The sequence below is a fragment of the Rhinolophus sinicus genome, chromosome 16 (assembly GCF_057876585.1).
Source record: "Rhinolophus sinicus isolate RSI-liver-muscle chromosome 16, RSI-T2T, whole genome shotgun sequence".
Lineage (NCBI taxonomy): Eukaryota > Metazoa > Chordata > Mammalia > Chiroptera > Rhinolophidae > Rhinolophus > Rhinolophus sinicus.
In genome coordinates this window covers 17,568,957-17,591,880 of record NC_142516.1, presented here as the reverse complement: position 1 = coordinate 17,591,880, position 22,924 = coordinate 17,568,957, and the positions used below count along the sequence as shown (strand labels likewise).

At 41.3% G+C, this 22,924-nt stretch overlaps 1 protein-coding gene across 1 annotated transcript; it reads right to left on the bottom strand.

The window, feature by feature from the left end:
• Positions 1 to 1,075: 1,075 nt before the first annotated feature.
• TEX48 (testis expressed 48) lies at positions 1,076 to 5,194 on the bottom strand. The gene is made up of 4 exons (XM_088793414.1): positions 5,179 to 5,194; positions 4,872 to 4,994; positions 2,770 to 2,898; positions 1,076 to 1,690 (listed from the first exon to the last, which is right to left on the bottom strand). Exons 1-4 carry the CDS (start codon positions 5,192 to 5,194, stop codon positions 1,446 to 1,448), a joined length of 513 nt encoding a protein of 170 aa, XP_088649540.1. The 3' UTR covers positions 1,076 to 1,445.
• Between the last annotated feature and the right edge of the window lie 17,730 nt (positions 5,195 to 22,924).

Here is a 22,924-nt window from a genome sequence, read left to right as displayed (position 1 = left end):
TGATACAAAAATATTAAGTAAGATATTAGTGTACTGTATCCAGCTCCCTACTATGAAAATAATATATTATGATCAGGTGGAATTTATTTGTGAAATGGAAATTTGGTTAAATATGAGGAGACATATATGATTTTCCCCCATAGGTGCTGGAGAGAACAAGAAAAGGAAATTGATGGATTTTTTCTTAATATGATATCTCAGTATCTTTGTCTTAAAATGAGCTTCTTCCTTGATGGGCAAATACGTACTAGGAAATCAGGAAAAAGCACAGATATCCACTATCTCCACTATTTAACATTGTACTGATAGTAATAGCTATTGTATTATAATTAGACGAGAAAAATCAGAGATATAAGAATTAGGCAAGGAAGAGGCTAAAGTATCTCTACTTGCAGATGGTATATATAGTATTTCTGGTAAGCCATAGGGAATCAATGACAAAAGTAGCTCAAACAATAATATAGTTCAGAAGGGAAGCAAGACATAAAACAACAGTGACTCAATAGTATTAATATGCACAAGCAATAACTAGTTAACTAAGTATAGCTAGTCGTGATAGAGGGAAAAACCCCGTATACAATGGCAACAAAAAAGATAAAGCACTTAGGAGTAAATTTAATAAATTTGCAAAATTTATATGAAGAACATTTAAAAATAGCCATGAAAGACAACAAAGTAGGTTTGAACAAATGGAAAGCCATTTGTAGACAGGAGGACTCAACCCCACCGAGGTGCTAGGTTAAAGGAGATTAAAGAGACATGCAGTTGAAGGTCTTGGGTTAGATCCTGGACTAGGTGAAAAAGTAGCTATAAGACATTTTTGGGACAATGGGTGAAATTTGAATAGTATTGTATCAGTGTTGAATTCCTTGCTTTTGATATCTGTACTGTAGTTATGTAAGAAAATGTCCTTGTTCTTAGGAAATACACACTGATGTATTTAGGAGTAAAGGGACATGATGTGCACAACTCACTCTCCTATGGCTCAGACAAACGTTAAAGGGAGAGAGAGAAAAGAAATGACCAAGCAAATGCAGGCAATGTAAACAATGGATAAATCTGGGTAAAACGTCAATAGTTTTTTTTACTACTCTTGCAACTTTTCTGTAAGTTTGGAATTATCTCCCCCCCAAAAAAGAAAAAGCTATCCAAAAAGTTAAAAAAAATGTTACGACATTTTTGGGAGATACTCCCTCCTAAGGAGGAAGGGAAAGGAGGAGGGACAGAGTCATGTGACATGACCAAGGACTTTAATTAGAGGCAGCTCTTCCCTCAGCGGCTTTTCCAGGAGCTGAAGGGACTCTTGCTGGCGGCGCAGGGATGGCTCAGACGTCTTCTCCTCCAGGGGAGTTTCTGAAGCAGTCTTCATGGCCCCTGTTCGCCTCCTGCTTCCTCCTGGAGGCGCTCCAGCAGCTGTGCAGCCTGGGGGTCCCCGACTAGAATGCTCAGGGTTTCCCAATGAGGCATGGCTGGAATGGCCAGTGATTCTGGGAGTAGCGGTTTAGGTTTCTCTTATAAAAACCTCTTTGGGAAACATTTGTATTCATATCTGGAAGAAGAAAGGAACAAATTACACTGGGTGCAGCCTTTGCATTGGGCCTGGCTGGACTGTACTGGTCACCTCCATCCCTGCTCATTGAGTCTGGAATACTGTGTGAGCCAGGGAGATGCCAGCCTGGGCTTGAAAGTCATTTTTGATCGGGACAAGCCCCACCCCCTGGGGGCTCCTGGTCAGTGTCAGGACCCCAGCCTTCTGCAGCAGGTTCTGCACTGTACTCCGTCGGTGCATTCAGTGATGGTAGGGTGCCTTGCAAAGTGCAGTGGTCTGGAAAAGGAGAATTAGGCTCATCCTGGTTCTGACAAGGATGCCACTCCCTGGGGACTTTTGGAAAGTTCCTTCTCCCTGTGGGCCTCAGCCTTCCCTATGCAATGAGAGGTGGGGATTTTAAATGGGGTTCCACAGATCCTTTTGGGGAGTGGGAAAGGAAGAGGAAGAGGCTGGGCTAGCTAGTGGGGCTGCAGGCCACCCACCCTCCATTCAAGTAGAGCAGGACCCCTTTGATCTTTTATAGAAATTGGACTTGGCATGAGATTTTTGTCTGCTAAGGAGGGTTGAGCTGTTGTGAGAATCCTGGAATGAGTGGGCTGGATGATGCTTAGCTCTCCACATCAGGCCCCTGGGGGTGGTTGTGAGCTATGTGAGGTCACCCTGGTACAGCACTGGTTCCCATCTGGGGACCTATGTTTCTTCTTCCTGGACTATGCCCACTGGCCAGGATTGGCTTCTGGCCTTCCACAACCCAGAGACATTTCACCTTCTAACTGGACTACGCTCAATCCACAAGCATTTTCTGACATTGTTTACTTGCCATGCACCTAACTGGGTTTGGGGGAACAAAAGTTACGTGGGCCCTGACCTCCTGGAACTTACTGTCTAGGGCCTGAAGCAGACATTCAGCAATCACACAAAATACACATATAAGACAAGGCCGCAGGGCCTAGAAGGGAAGTATGGATGTGTGTTCTTTCTTCCAGGAACTGCTCCTCACGTAATCCTAGCTTGGAAGATCACGCAGGCAGGTCTTGGCCCCTTGGCCCCTCTCTAACATGTTCTAGAATATGGCTACAGCTTCCTGATGGGGGTGGTCCCATCTCTCTCGTCACCCTGCTTAGCTGAGCTCAAATATCAATGTGGTTTGGTCATCATGACAAGGTCTCCTCCTCCCCAGGGGTTCCTGGCCAGTGTTAGGACCCCAATTTGGGACTCACCCTCAAAATCATTGCTGCTTGTGGAGGAGTCTTTATTTTCTGGATGGTTCAAGGGTTGTCCCAAAGGCAAGCGGTAGGCTGTGTTAGCTTGCTTAGGATTTTGTCCGTCAAGCTCATCCTTGCGCAAACCTGACAAGATAATTCCATGCGGTCATGTGGGGAGGCTCAGAGGATATGACAGAAGTGAAGGGCCGCTCGGAAGCAATACGCACAGGCCAGTGGTGGTCACTTATGGGGCGGGGAGCTCCTGAATCTACCTCCTCTCGTCTTCTGAGCATCCCCTCACATGCAGGTGCTGGATTCAAAATATGTGTTCTTTTTAAAACATAAAGTTTGTGTTTTTCCTGTTTATAAAGGTAATGCATATCCATTATAGAATAACTGGGAAATATTGAAGAGTATGAGGTAGGAAAAAAATGCCAAACACCCCTCCCCTCAGATATTATCACAGTTCCAGTTCTGTCCTATGCATATTTTTTATGCAGTCCGTCACATCCTGTACGTTATGAATGCATTTTACTTTATACATTATATCATAAACATTTTTCTCATGTTACTAAATGTTAAGAAACAGTGCTTGTATAAAATTCTATTTTGTGGATAAGTCAAGCTTTATTTAACCAATGTTCTATCATTGGGTGGTTAGACTTTTCAAGTGTCACTACTGTACTGTTGTGATGAACATTGTTGTATATGAGGCTTTGTTTTTTATAGACTTCCAGGTTCCTAAAAGTGTAACAGAATTTTGTCAACAGACTAAGCTGTGTTCTGTGATAGAGTAAGTGGTTCTGTCATCTGTGAGCTGCATATCTTGAGCAAATTGCTTCTCCTCCCTCTGCCTCTGTTTTCAGACCTGCAGAATGATATGTCCATTCTGGATAACCGTTTCCATTTCTTAGAGTTATTGTAGGGGTTAAATAATATCACCTTACTAGTGTAAGATCTCACATTAGAAGATTCATTTGGTCACAGCTTGGTTCCTAGTTCCTAGCATGTAATAGGGGCTCAGTAATTATCATTATTATTATTATTATCTTGTGAAAAGGGGTTGACATTTTTAAGCTTCTTGGATTTTATTATGAAAGTACTTCCAGGGGGAGTATTTTAAAGACCCTCAGCAAGGATTTCTGGGAAAATATGCCATAAGAATTTTTTCCCCTGCCATTGAATTGGCTCATCTGACTGTGACAGATGCCTGACCAACCCTGTTCCCACACTTTCTACCATGTGACTGTCAGTCCTAGGGTTGCCTGATCTTGACAATAACGCTTCTTCTTTTCTGTCTGAAATTGTTGATGTTGATACCCAGTTTTCTCCACTGTGACCTTTTGTCCTGGATCGTCAAGAAGGCTGTAATTACAAACTTCTTCCTCTCTCTTCTCTTGTACATGCAGCCTTGGAAGTCATGTGTTCAGGGGGCCGGGCTAAAGATGGAAACGGGATGGCTGATGTGTACTAGACTTTGCATTTTGTAAACCATTGAGATTTCAAGATTTATGGTTTCAGTAGCAGAGCCTATCCTATCCTGGCCAATACCCATATAGAATTTCCATTCATCGAGTACCTGCTTTGTGCAGGCCCTGGACTAGGTGCTTAAATATATTATCTCATTTAATCTTCCCAATGATCCTGGAAGTAATAATACATTATGAATATGCCCGTTTTACAGGTAAGGACACTGAAGCTCAGAGTGAGAGCTTAAGTGACTTGCCCAATTCTGTGGCAGAGCTGATTAGAATTAGTCAGAGTCTGAAAGGCAGGGCTCCTTTATCGTCTTTAAGTGCTTCTCAAACTGTAATGTACATTCAGAGTTACCTGGGGGTCATGTCAAAATGCAGGTTCTGATTCAGAATGTCTGGAGTGGGGTCTGAATGTACAGTTCTGACAAGTTTCCAGGTAATGCCAGTGGATCACACTTTAAGTATCAAGATTTCAAGCTCTGTTGTGTATTGGTTTGGGTACAGAGCAACCCAGTCCTTACTTCACTTTAGGTTGGAATTATCACTCAGAAGCTGAAGGAAATTCCAGGGTATCTCAGTAGAAGGGGAATGAGCCAAATGAAGTGCAGACAGGCCAGTAGGGTGTTCTTGCCTGGTACCTACCATGGGTCGATGGCTGCTGCTGTAGGGTTTGACTGGAGCTTGTGGAGTCTTCTGTGCTTTTGGACTCCTTGCACTCTCTGCAGCATAAACAGAAGATCTTCGAGGCCAGGTTTTGGTGGACTGCTGCAGGAGGAAAAGGAATGAGGGCCACGGGTTCTGGGATCCGAATTTCAGATGTCCCCTGGAAATTTACTGTGATGGGGGTCACATTGAGTCAGCCTCTCCCAAAGTATAATAGCCTTCCCCTCTCCCAGATTTTCTGTAGCTCCCCACGGCCAGCAGGTTCAGACCTTTCTGCATAGGTTACCTTCTCTTAAGGCCATTTCCCCAATTCTTACATACTTTTCTTACCCATGGGAAGGAATTGAAGCCTCTGCTGTGCCAGCTTTGCCTGCAGGGGGCGCCTTGTTGAATCAGCTGATCTTGAATGTGAGCCCACTTCCCTGGGCAGGGCTGTTTCCTAAATAAACATAAGGCTGTGGCTGAAAAATGCCTGCCCTTTACCTGTGTCACAGTCCAGATAGGACCCCACTCCAGCAAAACCCCAGCTCAGGTAGAAATGCACATAAGGACTCTCATCTTTTAGGTAGATCTGTACTCTACCCCATTTCTAGTTGCCTGTTCTTGGGCAACTTCCTTAACCTTCTTGAGCTTCACTTTTATCGTGGTGCCCGCTTTGCAGAAGTACAAGGTTAAATATATGAAAAACGACCCCTGTGGTGCCAGGGACGCAATAAGTGCCCGATCAGCGTTCATTCCATTTCCTGTTCCTTCCCTTCGTGTGGCTCATTGGCTCCAGATTATTCCATCTGGCCCATGTCCCATGAGAACATGGTGATGCAACATAGTCTTGTAGGTCTAGGTCCTGGTCCTGCTGTGAACTTGCTGAATGGCTTTAGATATGTCTCTCTGTCTCAAGCTTCTCATCAGTCATAAGAGGAATTTAGGCTAGGTGACCTCTCTAAGGATCGTTCTAGTTCTGATGGTTCAGAATTATAAAGCCTTGTTTTAGTCCCAAACTCTTTTCTTTGTGTGTCCTTTCTCTGTCCAAAGTCCTTTCTTTGTCTCTGGATAATCCTATCCTCACTCTCCTTTCTGGGTAAAACCCCCTTTTAGGAAATTCTTATTGTGGTATTGGTTAATATCCCTCACAATACCCAATTTTACTATGTGAGTTATCGCACTCATGGGTACTTGCTTCTCCATTTCTCTACTGCTATGCCTTCGTCCAAGGCACCATCATCTCTTGCCTGAATTATGGCAATAGCTTCCTGTTTTCCCTGTTTGTTTTACCCTTGACTTCTTAATAATTAATACAAAATCTTTAACTTCTTAAACATAAGCTATTCAATATAGCACAATTTATATACTGTGACTGGATACATCCAGCTGACTAGACACACACAGATGTCTCTACTGTGTGGGATCCTTGGACCAAAAGGGTTACAAACGGGGTTCCCTTAGTCCCAATCTCTAATAGTTATTTGGATCTGTTGCCAAGTGATTTTTTCAACATGATTTCAGCTCTGACATATTTCACTGAGCTGTCTTTAATAAATTTATTTTATTTTATTAGGATTTATAAACAAATAGATATTTATATAAGGCAATTAAGATTTTTTTTTGTTTTGGAGATGCATCATTTAGTAAATATGCTTGCCATTAATATGCTTATTTTTCTGCTGCTTGCTTTAGTTTTAGTTTTCTTTATTTACTTATATATACTGTTGCCTCCTGGGATTTTGCCTTGGCTCATGTATGTTGAATGTGGAAGGAAATGTTTCATAAGGAAGGAATGGAAACATAGGCCTGACAAGCCCCACACCACAGGTCAGCCTGAGAACTAATGGTTAGATGTCTGTTTGACAGGTGACCAATTTGTATGAAGATAATTGCCAAACATTTGCCTTGAGTCCCTTCAGACCTTCATGAGTGCACGTTCTGTCTTGTTAATTTAATGAAAGAAGCTCACTTTATTCAGCCTATATTCTGGAGTCAGTGATTTCCAAGTTGTTGATCATATAGACTCTTTTAGGCTCTCCTTGGCCAAGGAATTCAAGACACCATGCATAAGTACAAACTTTTGATCAAGTATAGTTATAGTGTATTCTTTCCTGTTTGTCATGATCTCATCTATACGATAGTTGCTGCCTCTTCCTAGAAAAACTGCTTTGTGTATATACTCTCACTGCATGCAACCTTATGTGCTTATCTTAATAAATGGCAAAATTTTACTAGATGACATGGAATTACAATAACCATTATGAAAAACTTCCAATGTCAAAAATAAGAGATTTAATAAGGGCTCTAGAAAAGAGAGAAGACTAAAAGACCAAACACTCAATAGAGGGCTTCTTTGATTGATATATTTTGGCCTCAAAAAGAAAGAAAAAAACTAAAAAAGATCTCACTCAAACCTTCTGAAACTTACTTTCTTTGCATCTCTCTCTCCACCTAGCTTTATCTTTACCACCTACTTACGGTCCTCTTGTTCCTTTCCATAACTGCATAAATAAACTTTCTTCATGGGCATTTCTCTAGAAAATAATGGTCAACATTGTACAATATTCCCCTAAAGCCCCTATACCAGAAGGTGGATCCAGAGAGGTTGAGTTTAAACCCTGGGTGAGAGCTGAGTTGAGGGCAAATTTAGAATAATCCCAAATTTCAGAATGACAGAAAGTTGCTGTATAATTCAGGATTCTGCCAGTTACTCCATTGCTTATTGTCCTGAACTGTCCTATTTGTGGCAGTTCACTTAATTGTTGACTTTGAACAATGGGAAAATGTTTAAAAGCAGCAGGATGGAAAAGACCAGGAGATTTAAGTAACTCACCTATGCATAAAATTTAAAAAACAGACTTGGGAAGGTAAGAAAAATAGGAAACACGCCACATGAAACTATTTCAGAAGCCTTTTTCTTAAGGGTAGATTGGGCAAAGGTTCAAAATTGCAAATAAAATCAAGATAAATCAGTAGGAGAGTCAATAGACTTTCGGACACTTTCAAAGAATATTCTAGGGCAGGCCAACAGCTTCAGGGAGGCTTTTGTCCTCTTTTTGCAGTGGCTCAGACTTGAAATAGGGGACTTCGATAAAATAAATTGGAATGGGAGATGTCCATGTAAATCTCTTCATTTTCAAAGAGTCCTAAATAATTAACTGGAAATGAAAAGAACGTTGGGGCCTCTTGGATAACACAATTGGCTCCTGAAATAAAAACGGGACCAAAATTTCCTTTGTTCTTAAAGAATATGGAGCTTGTAGATATGGACACTCGTATTTACTGTGAACAGAAAGACCACTGGAAGCATCATGTTCCAAAATGGCAAAAGCACCGCTATCCAGATCTGTCCAGTAATGCAACTGTTAGGAGACCTTAGTGCTCAACGCTTTCCTATCCTTCCTCTGAACGCCCAAGCGGAACTGTTGATCCATAGATGGACAGCGATACCTGTTGCCTATTGACATGCTTTGTTTCTCATGTGGAAATCTGACTCTTGAGTGCCAACTAGGACTAAGACCGATTGTTCTGTGTGACCAATACATGCGCCACTCCAAGTGTAGGACTCCCTAACATCACGGTGGACTGTCTTCTTACACAGCACTGGAAGAAAACAAACGCTTCCTGGGGTTAGCCGTACCTCCAGGTGGAGTGACTTCTGGGGACAGGATCCCTCAACAGGAGCTGGACAACTCAAAGTGGTCATTTTCCTTCGCCTGGGCTAACACAGTAAATAATACAGCCCACGTCCTAGGCTCCAACTGATCAGTTTGAGCCTTAGCTCAAATAATGATGGATATTAGAGTACCTTTGGATTTTTATTTTGGCTAATCAAGGGGAGTATGCACCATTGCCAGCAAGCATGTTGTACCTGGATTAATACCACAGATGAGGTTAATGTAATATATCTACGAGGAAGCCCAAAGACAAGGCAACCTGGCTATTAAAGTGGACTCAGGGAATCATTTGAAATTTAATCTCTTGGTCATGCCTGGGAAATCATGGGTCATGATTCTGCAGTGCCTTCCAGGCTCTAATTAAAATAGTTTTAATTATTAGTTTGTCTCATAGTCAAGTGAGAGTCAAATACTTTTATGCAGTCATTGACTCATATGATTCCACAGATGATTCAAAGACAAAAAACAAGAAAACACCAGGCTAGTTGGTGCTTAAACTGAAAAGATCTCTATAAGTAGAAAAATGGAACTGTGTCTTCAAGGAAAGTCAATGCCAGTGGTGAAGATCTGAACAATCGCTGAGGCTCTCTCCTGCAGCTTTGGTTGAAGGAAGACCAAAAGGGGGAGATTGCGAATAAAAAGTTCCCACACTCCTAAATAATGACAATTGCTCTATAACCATGGTAAGAGCTAGTTACCAGAATCTGTTTTAAACCCATTCAATCCATGAATGAAACTTCGCCTTGGTGACGATTCTGAAAGTACTAATAGACACACGACAGAAGTTACATTCACATTTTCACAGCGGGAGCTGATAGGTTCCCATTCTTAAGTACTCCTGCCTCTGAAATACCACCTGTCCACAAGCCCAACACCTCCCCCAACCCCGTACGTATCCGCCATTAGCTTTGTTCAGAGACTGTCCTAGAAGCATCGTTCTCCCTTGTTTAACCAGAGATACAATTTTTGTTTCACATTGAATGGAGGCCTTTTCCTCTGGAGGCCTCTTCCAAGCAGTTTACGTGCATATACACGTATGCAAACATCTGGGAGACCTTTCCATGTTAGCTGGTGCAGCAGAGATTTTAAAGGTAGGTTTGTCTGAATCTAGTGCTGATGCTGTCCATATTTTTACTTCACCCATAAATTTCATGAGAAAAAGAGGGGAGTAGAACCACTTTCTCCACTGAGTGTTGGTAGCAAAAGAGCTCTGAACTTTCGAACCCTCGTCAGAAATGGAAAGGCTCTTAGGGAGAGCAGTGTAGGTATAACACACATTCTTTGGAGTGTAATTCTTAAAGATCTACCTATTAGCTATGAGCTTTAGAAGAATTTACTTCCCTCGAACCTCAGTTTTCTTATCTGTAAAATGGGGATGAGAATACTAGTAGCTACCCTAGAAGGTGGTTGTGAGGATTAAATAACAATGGAAAGTTATGTGCCACAGCTTTCTGGCACTTTGTAAAGGCTCAATAAATGGAAATGCCAATGTTGACGAAAATACAGAGTTGATGCTGGCTGGGGTAGGGAGGGTGTGGTGTGGTTTTCTTGCACTACCAGTGCCCTCCTCTAGATGGAAGCAAAAGCCAAAGCAAAGGGCCCATGGATTATCACGAGTGGGCTGTGAACTTGGTCTCCAGTGACCCCCTAGCACTTGGACCAGAACAAGAAAGGTCAACGAGGACAAACAGGAAGGTTTCTGGAGCTGGAGGAGCCCTGGGGTCATTTAACACAGGTGGGGAGACTGGGACCTAGAGAGAAAAAACAGTGGGGATCAAGGTAAGTTAGAAGTAATGTCTGCTTCGTGTAGCAAAGTGAAAAGGTGTCCAGGAGGGATGAAGACAGTGTCCCTTTAGTACAAAACAAATACTCCCTCCTGCTCTCAGGTCTAACCTTTGAGCCTCACTCACCTGTGGCTGGCAAAGCAGAGACGAGGCTGTCTGTGATGTCACAGAGTCAGGGAACCAGAGAATGTTGTGGGCAGAGAAGTTTGATTGGACTGCAAATGCAGGGAGAAGGGAGAAGGTGTGTTGACCTCTCTCTCCAGTGGTCCTTTCCTCTGTCCACGAAGCCACTCTGTCTGCCCTGGGGACACTGGAACAGTGTTCTTTGGTGCCTCATGAAGATGGCTGGGCCAGAAGGGGGCAGTACAGCACTTGCCCAAATTCTGTCTCCTACAAGCTAGGTGGTTGGTAACCTTAGCAAAAGGACTCTGCAGCTGGGTTTATTCCTCTTTAAAATGGGAATAATTATAACATTACGGCACATATATATTCAGGTAAACATTTACCATGGTGCTTAGCTGTAGTAAACATTCAAGAAATGGTTGTTGACCTCCAGCTGCTCACGGCAGCCCAGCTCAGGGAGAACTGTTGTTCACCTCGGCATTAGGAGCACCGTGCTCCAACCACCTGAGCCACCGGCCCGGCCCCAGGAAATCACTTTATATTTGAGTCCTCACAAAATCTCTCACCTTCTTGGGCACTCTCTCAATTCCTTTATTTAGGACAGTCAAGTACTTTTTGGGAAGCTAAATTAGATTAAAATGTTCTCAATTAGTGCTATCTTTGGATGCTCATAGAGTCAAGAACAGAAGAAAGCAAAGTTTCAGCAGTTTTAGAAGTCATGGGGGTGACTGGGTAAGGGTTGAGGTGGGAGGGGGATGTGACCCACCCATCACATGTATTTAATGGTGGGTAAAACAGTCTTTTAAACCTCCTTGTTAAGCAATACTCCTAATTGGTAATACTGAAGGTTCTCAGTTCTGGCTGCAAGTGAGATTCATCAGAGGTGTTTTAAAACATAAGAATGCCCTGGGGCCTAACTCCAAACAAATTGGAATCTGGTGGGGAGGAGGGGCGGGTAGGGGCGGGGCAGGGTGGAGCGTGGGTGTCAGTATTTTCACAAAGCTTTCCAGTTTCTTATATAGCAGTTCCTCCTTACCTGCAGTTTCACTTTCTGAGGTTTCAGTTACCCGCGGTCAACCGTGGTCTGAAAATATTAAATGGAAAATTCCAGAAAAAGTCAATATGTTTAAATCATTGGGCTGTGCTGAGTAGCATGATGAAATCTCGCGTGACCCAGGATGTGAATCATTCCTTTGTCCAGCGTATCCATGCTGTAGATGCTCCACTCCTTGGTCATGTAGCAGCCATTTCAGTTATTAGATTTTATCGTCTGTGGTTTGGCAGTGCTTGTGTTCAAGTCACGCTTATTTTATTTCATAATGGCCCAAAAGCGCAAGAACAGTGATACTGGCAGTTTGAAGATGCCAAAGAGAAGTCGTAAAGTACTTCCTTTAAGTGACAAGGTGCAAGTTCTCAATCAGGAAAAGGAAAAATCGTATGCTGAGGTCACTAAGATTTACGGGACGAACAAATCTATTCATGAAATTGTAAAGAAGGAAAAAGAAATTTGTGCTAGTTTTGCTGTCGAACCTCAAACTGCAAAAGCTAGGCCACAGTGCATGCTAAATGCTTAGGATGGAAAAGGCATTAAATTTGTGGGTGAAAGACATGAACAAAAAACAGGTTCTGACTGACGGCGACGGGTTGTGCTAGAAAGCACTGAGCCTATACAGAGACTTCAGCAAGAGGTCCCCTGAAAGGAATGACACCAAGCCACTTACTGCAAGTAAGGGATGGTACACAGATTCAGGAATAGTTTTGGCATCTTATCATCTTACATCATCACAAGAAGAAGTATGAGATATCTCAATAAGATATTTGAAAGAGAGAATGTGAGTACATTCACATAACTTTTGTTAAAGATCATTGTTATAATTGTTCTATTTGATGATTAGTTATTATTACTCTCTTAATGTGCCTAATTTATAAATTAAGCTTTATTATAGGTAAGTATGTGTAGGGAAAAATGTATTTATAGGGTTCAGTACTATCTGTGGTTTCGGGCATCTATTGGGGATCTTGGAACGTATGTCCAGTGGATAAGGGGGAGCTCCTTTATGTAATCAAGACTGAGAACTACGAAGTTACGTTGTGGAAATCTCTAACTATATACTTAAGCAGTGGTTCTCAGCTCAGGTTGTACTTAGAATCATGGAAGGAACTTTATAAAAATGCCACATCCAGTGTCCACTCCAGGCCAGAAAAATCACTACTTCTGGGCATTTGTAGTTTTTAAAGCTCTCCAGGTGATTTTTTTCCCCTTTTACAAAATTGATATGTAATTGACATATACCAATGTGTAAGTTTGAGATGTACGATATGTTGGTTTTATATGTTTATGTATTGCAATACGATTGCTACAGTAGTGTTGGCTAACACCTTTGTCACGTCACATAATTATAATTTCTTTTTTTGTGTTGAGAACAATTAAGATCTAGTCTTTTAACAACTTTAAAGTTTATAATACAATATGATTTTAATTCGCAGCTAGTGTTGAGAACCACTGACGTACAGAGCAAACTGAAAAAAACCTAAATTTTCTTGAAGCTATCCAAGTGGATCTTTTAGCTTTTCAGCATTATATATGGAATCAAAAGGATTATTTTTGAAATAACTTGGAAATGACGATAACATACGCTAGAAACCTGTGTTAGATGAAAACTGTGAAGATGCTGATGGTAAAGATGTGTGTGAAACATTTGAATGAAATTATTTCAGAAAGTGGGCGAGTGAACATAATGATATTTCCAAATTAATATATTTTATATACTATGCCATTATAAACCCATATGACATATTGAATGCTTGTAAATAGATGCTTGGTTGTTTCATCCATAACACTAAACATTTATATGTTCGAGTTGACCAAAATACTTCCAAAACATCTTTGCATGGGGGAAACTGGGGGATTGTCTTGTTTAGAGTGGTTTACTATTCAAGCATATATGGTGTGGTATGCCATTCAAGCATTGCTTCCTTCCCCTTGGGTCTGGGGTAGGAGACTCGTCAGCTGGCTCCTGTACTAATTCCCGGTCCAGGTAGAGAATAATGAAATCTTGAACTAAGGCCCTGGTCTAAGGTAAGTGGGTGTATTTTGAATCTGGTGGTTCTGCAGCACAGGGGCTCTGGAGTCAGACTGCTTCCGTGAGAAGCCTGCCCTCCTAACTTGCCAGATGTGCTTGGCCATAAACATCAACCTCCCCTCTAATCCTCAGTTATTTTACCTTTAAAATGGGAATAATAATAGACTTGATGTGAGGAGTAAATTAAACCAGACATGGAATGCTGGAAGTGTAGTGCCTGCTAGAGAAGAAGCATTCAATAAATATTGCTGCTTCTCTTTCTCCTTATTACCATCATTTGATGTTGAGATTAAGGATAAGGAGGAGTCTGGGCTGAGGCCACATCTGTGGATGTGAAATTATAGAATTCAAAAGGAGGAGCCATTTTGGATGAGGATAAATTTATGGTTAAAAAAAAAAACCCTTTATTTGGAAATAATTACAAATTTACAGGAAGTTACAAAAATGTGCAGAGAAGTCCCATGAACTCTTCACCCATACTCCCCTATGTTAACATTTTGCAACACCAATGATATCAAACCAGAAAATAAACATTGTTATAATCCAGAGTTTATTCAAAGTTCACTAGTTATACATGTACTCATTTGTGTGTGTGTGTGTGTGTGTGTGTGTGTGTGTGTGTGGCTGTATGCAGTTTTATCACATGTGTGGCCTTATGTAATTGCCACCACAATCCAGACACTTAACTACACCACAAGGCTTCTTTGTGTTTTACAGCTACACCCACCTCCTCTCCCCCACCATCTCTAACCCCTGGAAACCACGGATCTTTTCTCCATTTCTATAATTATGTCATTTCATAAATGTTACATAAGTGGAAACATGCAGTGTGTATGTATCATTGAGTTTTTTTTCACTCAGCATAATTTCCTTGAAGTTCATCGAAATTATATATAGAGTATTTCAATCGTTCGTTCCTTTTTATTGCTAACTCGTAACCCATGACTTGGATGTATTGGTTTAACCTTTCATCTATTGAAAAATATTTGAATGGTTTCCAGTTTTAGGTTATTACAAATACAGCTAGCATGAATATTCATGTACTAGTTTCCATGTGAAAATAAGTTTTTATTTCTGTAGGTTAAATGCCCAAGAATGCAATTTCTAGATTGCGTGGTAAATCCATTTTTAGTTTTAAAAGAAAGTGTTAAGTTATTTTCCATAGTGACTGTGCCATTTTAGATTCCCATCAGTGATATATGAATGATTCTGTTTCTCTACATCCTCGCCAGTGTTGTTTTCATTATTTTTTATTTTAGCTATTCTAAGAGGTGTGTTCTGATATCTCAGTGTGATTTTAATGTGTATTTCCCTAATGGCTAATGATGCTGAACATTTTCTATTAGTCACCCATACTCACACATCCTCTTTGGTGAAATGTCTCTTCAGGTCTTTGCCTATTTTCTAATTGGATTGTTTTTTAAGTTCAGTTTCTTTTAAAAAGACAGCTTTATTGAGATATAATTCATATACCATAAATTTACACTTTTAAAGTATACAATTCAGTAGCTTTTAGTATACTCACAGTTGTATAACTATCACCACTATCTAATTCTGAATATTTTCATCACTCAGTAAAGAAACTCAATGCCCGTTGGGAATCACTCTTCATTCACTCTTCCTTCTAGCCCTGGGAAATCGCTAATCTACTTTCTGTCTCTATGGATATGCCTATTCTGAACATTTCACACAAATTGAATCTTACAATATATAGCCTTTTGTGTCTGGTTTCTTTCACTTATCGAAATCTTTTTAGGGTTCAACCATGTCCTAGTGTGTATCAGTTCTTCATTTCTTTTCACTGATAAATAATTCCATTGTATGGATGTACCACATTTAGTTTATTCACCTGTTGATGGGCATTTAGGTTATTTCCATTTTTTGGCTCCATGAATAATGCTGCTATGAATATTTGTGTGCAAGTTTTTGTATGGGCATATGTTTTCATTTCTCTTGGTTATATATACTTGGAAGTGAGATTGCTGAGTCATGTGATAACTCTATGTTTAATATTTTATGAAACTGCCAGCCCTTTTCCAAAGTGATTGCATTATTTTACAATGCTTCCAGCAATATGTGAGGGTTCCAATCTCTTCACATTCTTGACAACACTTGTTATTGTCTGTTTTTAAAATTTCAATCATCTTAGTGGGTGTGAAGTATTTCATGGTTTTTATTTGCATTTTCCTAATGACTAACGATGTTGAGTATCTTTTCATGTATTTGTTGGCCAGCTATACATCTTGTTTGGAGAAATGTCTATTAAAATCCTTTACCCATTTTAAGGTAGAGTAATTTTCTTTCTCTTGTTGAGTTTTAAACATTGTTTTATATATTCTAGAAATAGACCATTATCAGATACATGTTTGCAAATATTTCTTGCATTCTTTTCACTTCCTTGATGGTGTCCCCTGAAGCACAAAATGTTTTAATTTTGATGAAGTTCAACCTGTTGTTTTTCTTTTGTTGTTGTTTGTGTTTTTGATGTCATATTTAGCGAACCAATGTTCTAACCCAAGATCATGAAGATTTACTCATATATTTTCTTCCAAGAGTTTTATAGTTTTAACTCTTACATGTAGGTCTATCATCTATTTTGAGTTACTTTTTGTATGTGAAGTGAGGTAGGGATCGACTTTATTGTTCTGCATGTGGATATCCGGTGGTCCCAGCACCATTTGTTGAAAACACTATTCTTTTCCCATTAAATGCTCTTGGCACCCTTGTGGAGAATCAGTTAGGTTCTTGAATGTAAGAACCTAAATTTTCTTCTGAGCCTGTTGCTTTTAATATTGTAAAGGAGAGTCAAATGAAGGTTTCCAGAAAGGTAAAAAAAGATATATAGTGTGGGAAATGGCACTGTTGGTCCCCATTTTTCACCCCTGCCTGTGGTCATACTTTGTCTGTGGCATCATCATGGTGAAGGTATTTCCCTGCTTTTGATTTTGGACTTGAGTACATGACTTGCTTTGGTCAATGGTTTGTGGAAAGGAGGGATATAGTTTTAGAGTTTCAAGCTTAGACCTTAAAATGCCTTGCATGTTGCCACTTATGTTCTTGTTCTTTTGCCACTGCCATGAAAGAGTATGTCCCCCTTAGCCATTAATCCCAGAAGGAAGATGAGAGACATAGATCAGAGTCACTTCAGACAAGCACCCCAGCTAAGTCCAGCTGAGACCAGCCAACTGCCATGCAACTCACAGACAAGTGAGTGACAACAAGTGATTCACTGAGTTTGGGAGTGGTTTATTACATAGCAGTGGTTAAGTGAGACACAGTGCATGAGGTTTCCTTATATATACAAAGTACTCTCCATATCAGATGAAAAACTGACATGGCTAACTCCGCTTTCTTTCAGTCCACTTTTGTTTGAACAAGAGTGCAGATCAGATCAATTCAAAACCTTGGGGAGTTTGCTAGGTGCAGGACTTATGGTGGGAAGTGAGATGATTTACAGTCAAACATGGGCATGACATTATATAGCATTGAATCTCCTCATGAGAGAGTGACTCCATTTTTAGTCCTTTCAATTACATAAAGGGGGAAGTCCCAGTTAGGGGCTACCCACTCTGTAATGTCTATAAACAGTTGCCGATCTCCCTTTATAACAAAAAGAAAACAGCCTGCAGGCTCAGTCTTTGGCCGGTGACAGCATAAGATCAGCATTTAAACACACTATTTTGTTTTTATTAAGCTTATTTTTGTGTTGACCTTTTCCATTTATGGTTGTGATATGTACATTTTAGTGTAAAAGAATGAGCTGGCTTAAAGAAAAGTATTAAGGAAATAATAGTAGAGATAATAGGCAGTGACAATGATATGTGAATAAATGGATTTTAGGAAATACTGATTTGATATACAATATACCTATGACCTATATATTAAATGTTATAGAATGAGTCTGTTTCCTTTCTAGGGAGCTTATAGAAGGGCATCATTTTGGATGTAAACTCATCTCTTTCCATACTTTTTGAGTTGGAAATTTGGTGTATTCTTTCAGAGGATTTAGGCTTCTCAATTTCTGGGAATCCTAACCCTTGGATTCCCTTCAGAGCCCCAAGGTGTCACAAATAAAACCCTTGTGTGGCTCTTACATAATCAATACTAAGAACCTTTTGAAAAAATCCTCCTCTGTAATCTCACATTCTAAAAATAGGCTTGACTTTTGGATTGTTTCTAAATAAAAACATATTTTTCGATTACACTGGAGACAAAGAAAAAAATTTCCAGTATCATTTTGAGACTTGTGGGAAAATGGAGAGAATAAAAGTTTCACTGTTCTCAGTGAAGGTTTTGGTATTGAAATTTTGTCACAATGGCTGACTTCTGAGTGTGGTCACGATGGGGAAGGTGGGAAGGGTAAATACTGTCACCAGTCATTTAGTATGTCACTTATTACTCAGATCTGGCCCTAAATGCAAAGGCTGCAGCTAGAAGACAGAGTTCGCATCGATGTGCGTGCTGTGATGCAGGAGAACATCTCTGAACCACTCTGGTTTCTCTGAGTAATTACTGACTCATCTCTTTATTACAGTGAAACTTCACAGTGACATTATTTGCTGTGGGACAGAGCCAGAGAGCTTCATTCTGGGCCTGCTTGGGTAGCAACTGAAAGGGCTTGGGTTCCAAAGAGGTGATGCACGCTCCTTTACAAGTCCCTTTCACCTGAGAGGGGCCCCCACAACAATGTCACCATGCAGGTCATTTCTCAGAAACTCCTGGTGGGCAGCCCCTCTCGGCGCTGGATTTTATTCTTCCTCCCTGTCTTTGGGAGCATCTGTAGACAAAGAACGGCCATGGGCACTGTAGGGTAGCACATCATCCAGATTCAAAATGTGGGCCTCCCCCAGTCCTTCCAAGGATGCTTTCCCCTTATCATCAAGTCACCTACTAGGTCCATGGCTCAAAAGGTTACTCACCTTAGGTGGATTCAGACTTCTGCCTTTCCCACTTGGCAAGTCACTTCCCTTCTCTGAGTCCCGTTTGTTCATTTCTGAAATGGGACCCACATGTGGTGTATTGCGGAAGGACATCTGTGCCCTTCCCAATGTCACATCTGGTTGTCTTTATATAGCCACCCACCTCTCTGTGCTCTCCTTGAAAGCATTTCTGCTCTCACAAAGCTCCATCACGTTACCTGACCCAGATGCGGATGAATGTAAATGGGCAAGTGTGAGGCCCCACCCTTTATTTTAGTGTTTTGCTTCGGAGCAGCAGTTAGAAACTGTTTATTATGTCTCTTTATATTACACACACATCCCAGCACAGTGCCGTATATACATAGAGGATGGTGCATAAATATACTTTAATTGGATTTGAGTAAGAATTTATATTTATTGTTGTCTCACTGCTTGAAAAAAGTAAACAGAGGGAATGTAGGAACACGTGCTCTTATATAGTGTCAAGTTGTAGGGGGGACAGGAAATAAGGCAAAGGACAAAGTCTTACAGAAAAAAAAATTACAAAACAGTTGGGAAAGAGAGAGTCAAGGTTTCCACGTCAGTAGATTTACCTACTGGTGTGCCCACTTCCCTTCTTCCAGTATTTTCTCTGTCTGCTGATGGGCAAAGGAGCATAATCAGAAGTAATGATACATCCGTATGTAACATGCAGCAGCTTTCCCATTTCTAACTTCTGGCACCTGAACATGCGTCGTCAGTTGCTTCTTCCACTGAATAAATTAGAAGCTGCTTTTTTTTTTTTTTTTTTTTTTTAAAGATTTTATTGGGGAAGGAAAACAGGACTTTATTGGGGAACAGTGTGTACTTCCAGGACTTTTTTTTCCCCCTAAGTCAAGTTGTTGTCCTTTCAGTCTTAGTTGTGGAGGGCGCAGCTCAGCTCCAGGTCCAGTTGCCGTTGTTAGTTGCAGGGGGCGCAGCCCACCATCCCTTGGGGGAGTCGAACCAGCAACCTTGTGGTTGAAAGGACACGCTCCAACCAACTGAGCCATCCGGGAGGCAGCTCAGCTCAAGGTGCTGTGTTCAATCTTAGTTACAGGGGGCGCTGCCCACCATCCCTTGCGGGACTTGAGGAATTGAACTGGCAACCTTGTGGTTGAGAGCCCACTGGCCCATGTGGGAATCGAACCGGCAGCCTTCGGAGTTAGGAGCATGGAGCTCTAACCGCCTGAGCCACCGAGCCGGTCCCAGAAGCTGCTTTTTGTAAAGAAAAGTTGGAAACGACCAATTTGAGGTGCCCCCTTTTTGTGATGACTCTTCACTTAGCCTTATAACTGATATCAAGGCTAACTCCCCAGGGCTGTGGAAGAGATTATTTTTTTAAGACTGTTCTGATGAAACTCTAAAAAGTGAAATTCAACATTTTCAGAAACCAATAAAATAAGACATTTTCTGACTTCGGCAGGGACGCTGGACCCCTGCAGGAGAGCTTCTGGACTTCTCCCAGGGGAGGGAGTCCATTAGACAATGTGGGTTAGGGGATCCCTAGGACCGCCTCACCCAAGTATAGGTAAGAATCATTTTATGAGGACTCAGCATAATAGTAACATTTATGACTGCTGACTGTGTGCCAGGCTGCATAGTAAGAGCTTGTTCTGGAGCCACAGCCTAGGATGAAATCCTAGCTCAGCTGTGCATCAGCTCTGTGACTTAGACATGTTATGTGGCTTCTCTGAGCTTCGGTGTCTATGCCTATAGATGGGATTATAATTCCTAACTCTCAGAGATTATTAAGGATTCTTTGAGACACTGAACTCAAGTTCTAGGCAAACACTCAATACCTAATGTTTCTGGTTTGTTGTTGTTATTCATACATTTCATACAAAATTCAGGGCAGCTGTGAATTTTGTGGCCGACGGAGCTTTCTGTTGGCCCTGGGCTTCAGTGCCATTTTGAATTTTTTTCCCCCAAGGGGAGAGATAAATATTTGGTTTTAAAGTAAGAGGATTTCTGAGTTGTAAATTAAATGAGTCTGATTTATAAACAGAGAATAATTTTGACCACAAATCCAATAACAATGATTTCAAAATAAATGAAGACAAAGTCAGGACCCAGGCTTATTTTGGAAGATGTTCTTATGTGTATCATTATATGGATGAGATTCTTACGCTACAAGACTTGAAAGCCTGGTGATATGGTCCCAACCTACAAGGGAGTAGGTAGTTTCTTTCATTACAGACTGTAAGGCTTTGCTTATAAGACTTGTAGAAGGCCTTAATTGGACTCTGAGCAAAGAAAAAAAAAGTGCACACATGGGCTATACAATTTGATGGTGGTAAATTAAAATGTATTTGTTCTCTAGTTTCACTCCAAACGGGGCCACATAAATGTTGCCTGGCTGGATTTCGAATATCTGACAGCTCCTTCTCAAATCTTTTTGAATTGTACAGCTTCCTTGTACTGGGCCCATGGTAGGAATTGAGGAGCATAATTACATCTCTGTTCTCTGACCACTACTAGGTACCTAAGGGTTATAGCTGAGGTCAGCTTTTGAAGCTTCTAGGCTCCCAAGGCAGCCATTTCCATGTAAATTGAAAACTAGCAATGAGAGAGCTCAGGTGGAATTCTCTTTTGACCTGACACAGGTTTGGTGTTTGCCCTTTTGTTCACTAAATGCTTTCAGACTGAAGGGGAGATGTCACCTGGGTGTCTAAATAGGTATATAAATACCAGCATCTGATGGAAAGCCAACCCCTTCAGAATCTTCATGTTATGATTCTGGAAAGGAAGGAGCCAGAGCAGATTAAGAGCCCGTGCAGCCCAACTCTCTCTCCCTTGTCCCCATTGTGTAGGAAGGAACACTGAGGCCTAAAGAGGGAAAGAATTTCCCCAACTTTACAAGTTGAGCTGTGATATGGATCTAGGTCTGTTTCATCCAAAACCATTTGGAATTGCAGTGGAAACTACTATTGTTTCCCAATTTCCATCCTCTTTCATCCCCCTTACTAATAGAACCTCCAAATTGTGGCTGGTCATATAACTCTCTGAAATAAAGACTTCTTTTCCTGTCTTCTTTGCAGTAGAAGTGGCTATGAGACTAAGTTCTGGTTAATGACAGATAAGTGGTAGTGTTCTGTGTGACTTTTGGCAACATTCTTTTGTCCTTCTTCCATCCTGCTGGCTGGAATGTGGAGGTGGTGGCTGGAGCTTGAACAGCTGTGAAATGGAGAATGGTGGAGCATCCAGACAGCAGGATCCTGGGTGCCTGACTTTGGAGAACACTATACCAGCCCTGAAATGCCCATCTCTGGGCTTTTTATATGAGAGAATAAAACTATGTTGTTTTTTGAAAAATTTTGTCACACGCCCTTGGACCTTATTTTTACGGATACTCCACTACCTCATTCTGCCTCCAGATGAATTTTCTTGTTGTTAAGAGGACAGAAGTTAGGTCTTGGGAATTCTGTTGGAGGACAGTGGGGCAAGATCCTCTTAGCTAAAGAGGTGCAAAGAAGTGCTTTGTGTGTGTCTTCCTGCAGAATGGGATCCTATGTGGGAAGGACCATGACTGAATTTTCTTTGTGGTGCAGAACCCAGCATAAGACATAGAAGAATACTGGTAAATGTTGGATCTTGTGTCAGTTATTTATTGCCACAATAATGCTGAGTAGCAAATAACCACAAAACCTCAGAGACTTATGGCAATGCCTGTTTATTGCTCATGTGTCTGGGGGGTCAGCTAGGTGGTTCTGCTGAAATTGGCTGGGCCTGGTCACATGTTTGGGGCATATAATGGTTTGGGGAGTTGGCTGGCTACTGGATGATCTGGGGTGCCCGTGGCTGGGATAACTGGGGTGATATGACTCTGCTTCCCATGTCTCTCACATCCAAGCAGGCTAGCCCAGGCCAATGGAGGAGGCCCCAAGTGACAAGTGGAAACATGCAGGTTTCTCTTGCCTCTGCTTTTGTCACGTCTGTCAACATCCCATTGGCCAAAACAAGTTTTATGGCTGGACCCAGAGATAGAGTAGGGGAAAACTTCACTCTTATATGGCAAAGGCCTGGGTATAGGGTGGCATGAGAATTGAAGCCTTAATGGGTTCAGTCTGCTACAGATGCATGACTGAATGAATGGAGGGATGCATGGAAAGAGAAAAAGGGGCAGATGGGGGAGGAAGTTCTATTTGTTGTGTCCAATACAAGGGAAGAGGAGGCACTGGAGAGCAGTTTCCGAAGTGTCTGATGCGCTCTGAGGTTAGCCACTCTGGGGCCATCTTGGCTTGGGGGCTGCACACGGGCCTGGAGCTTTGGTGCTGACCCAGGCTGTGGGGGGTTTATATTATGACTTGCTTCTGTGCTGGGGAATCTTTGCTTCTGAGTGAGTCATTGTGAAAGGCTTCACAGGTTTTACCTAGTGGTTGGGAAGAGTATGTTTTGGAGATGAGATGCCTTTTCAAAGAGAACTAATTCATAGCATGAAGACAG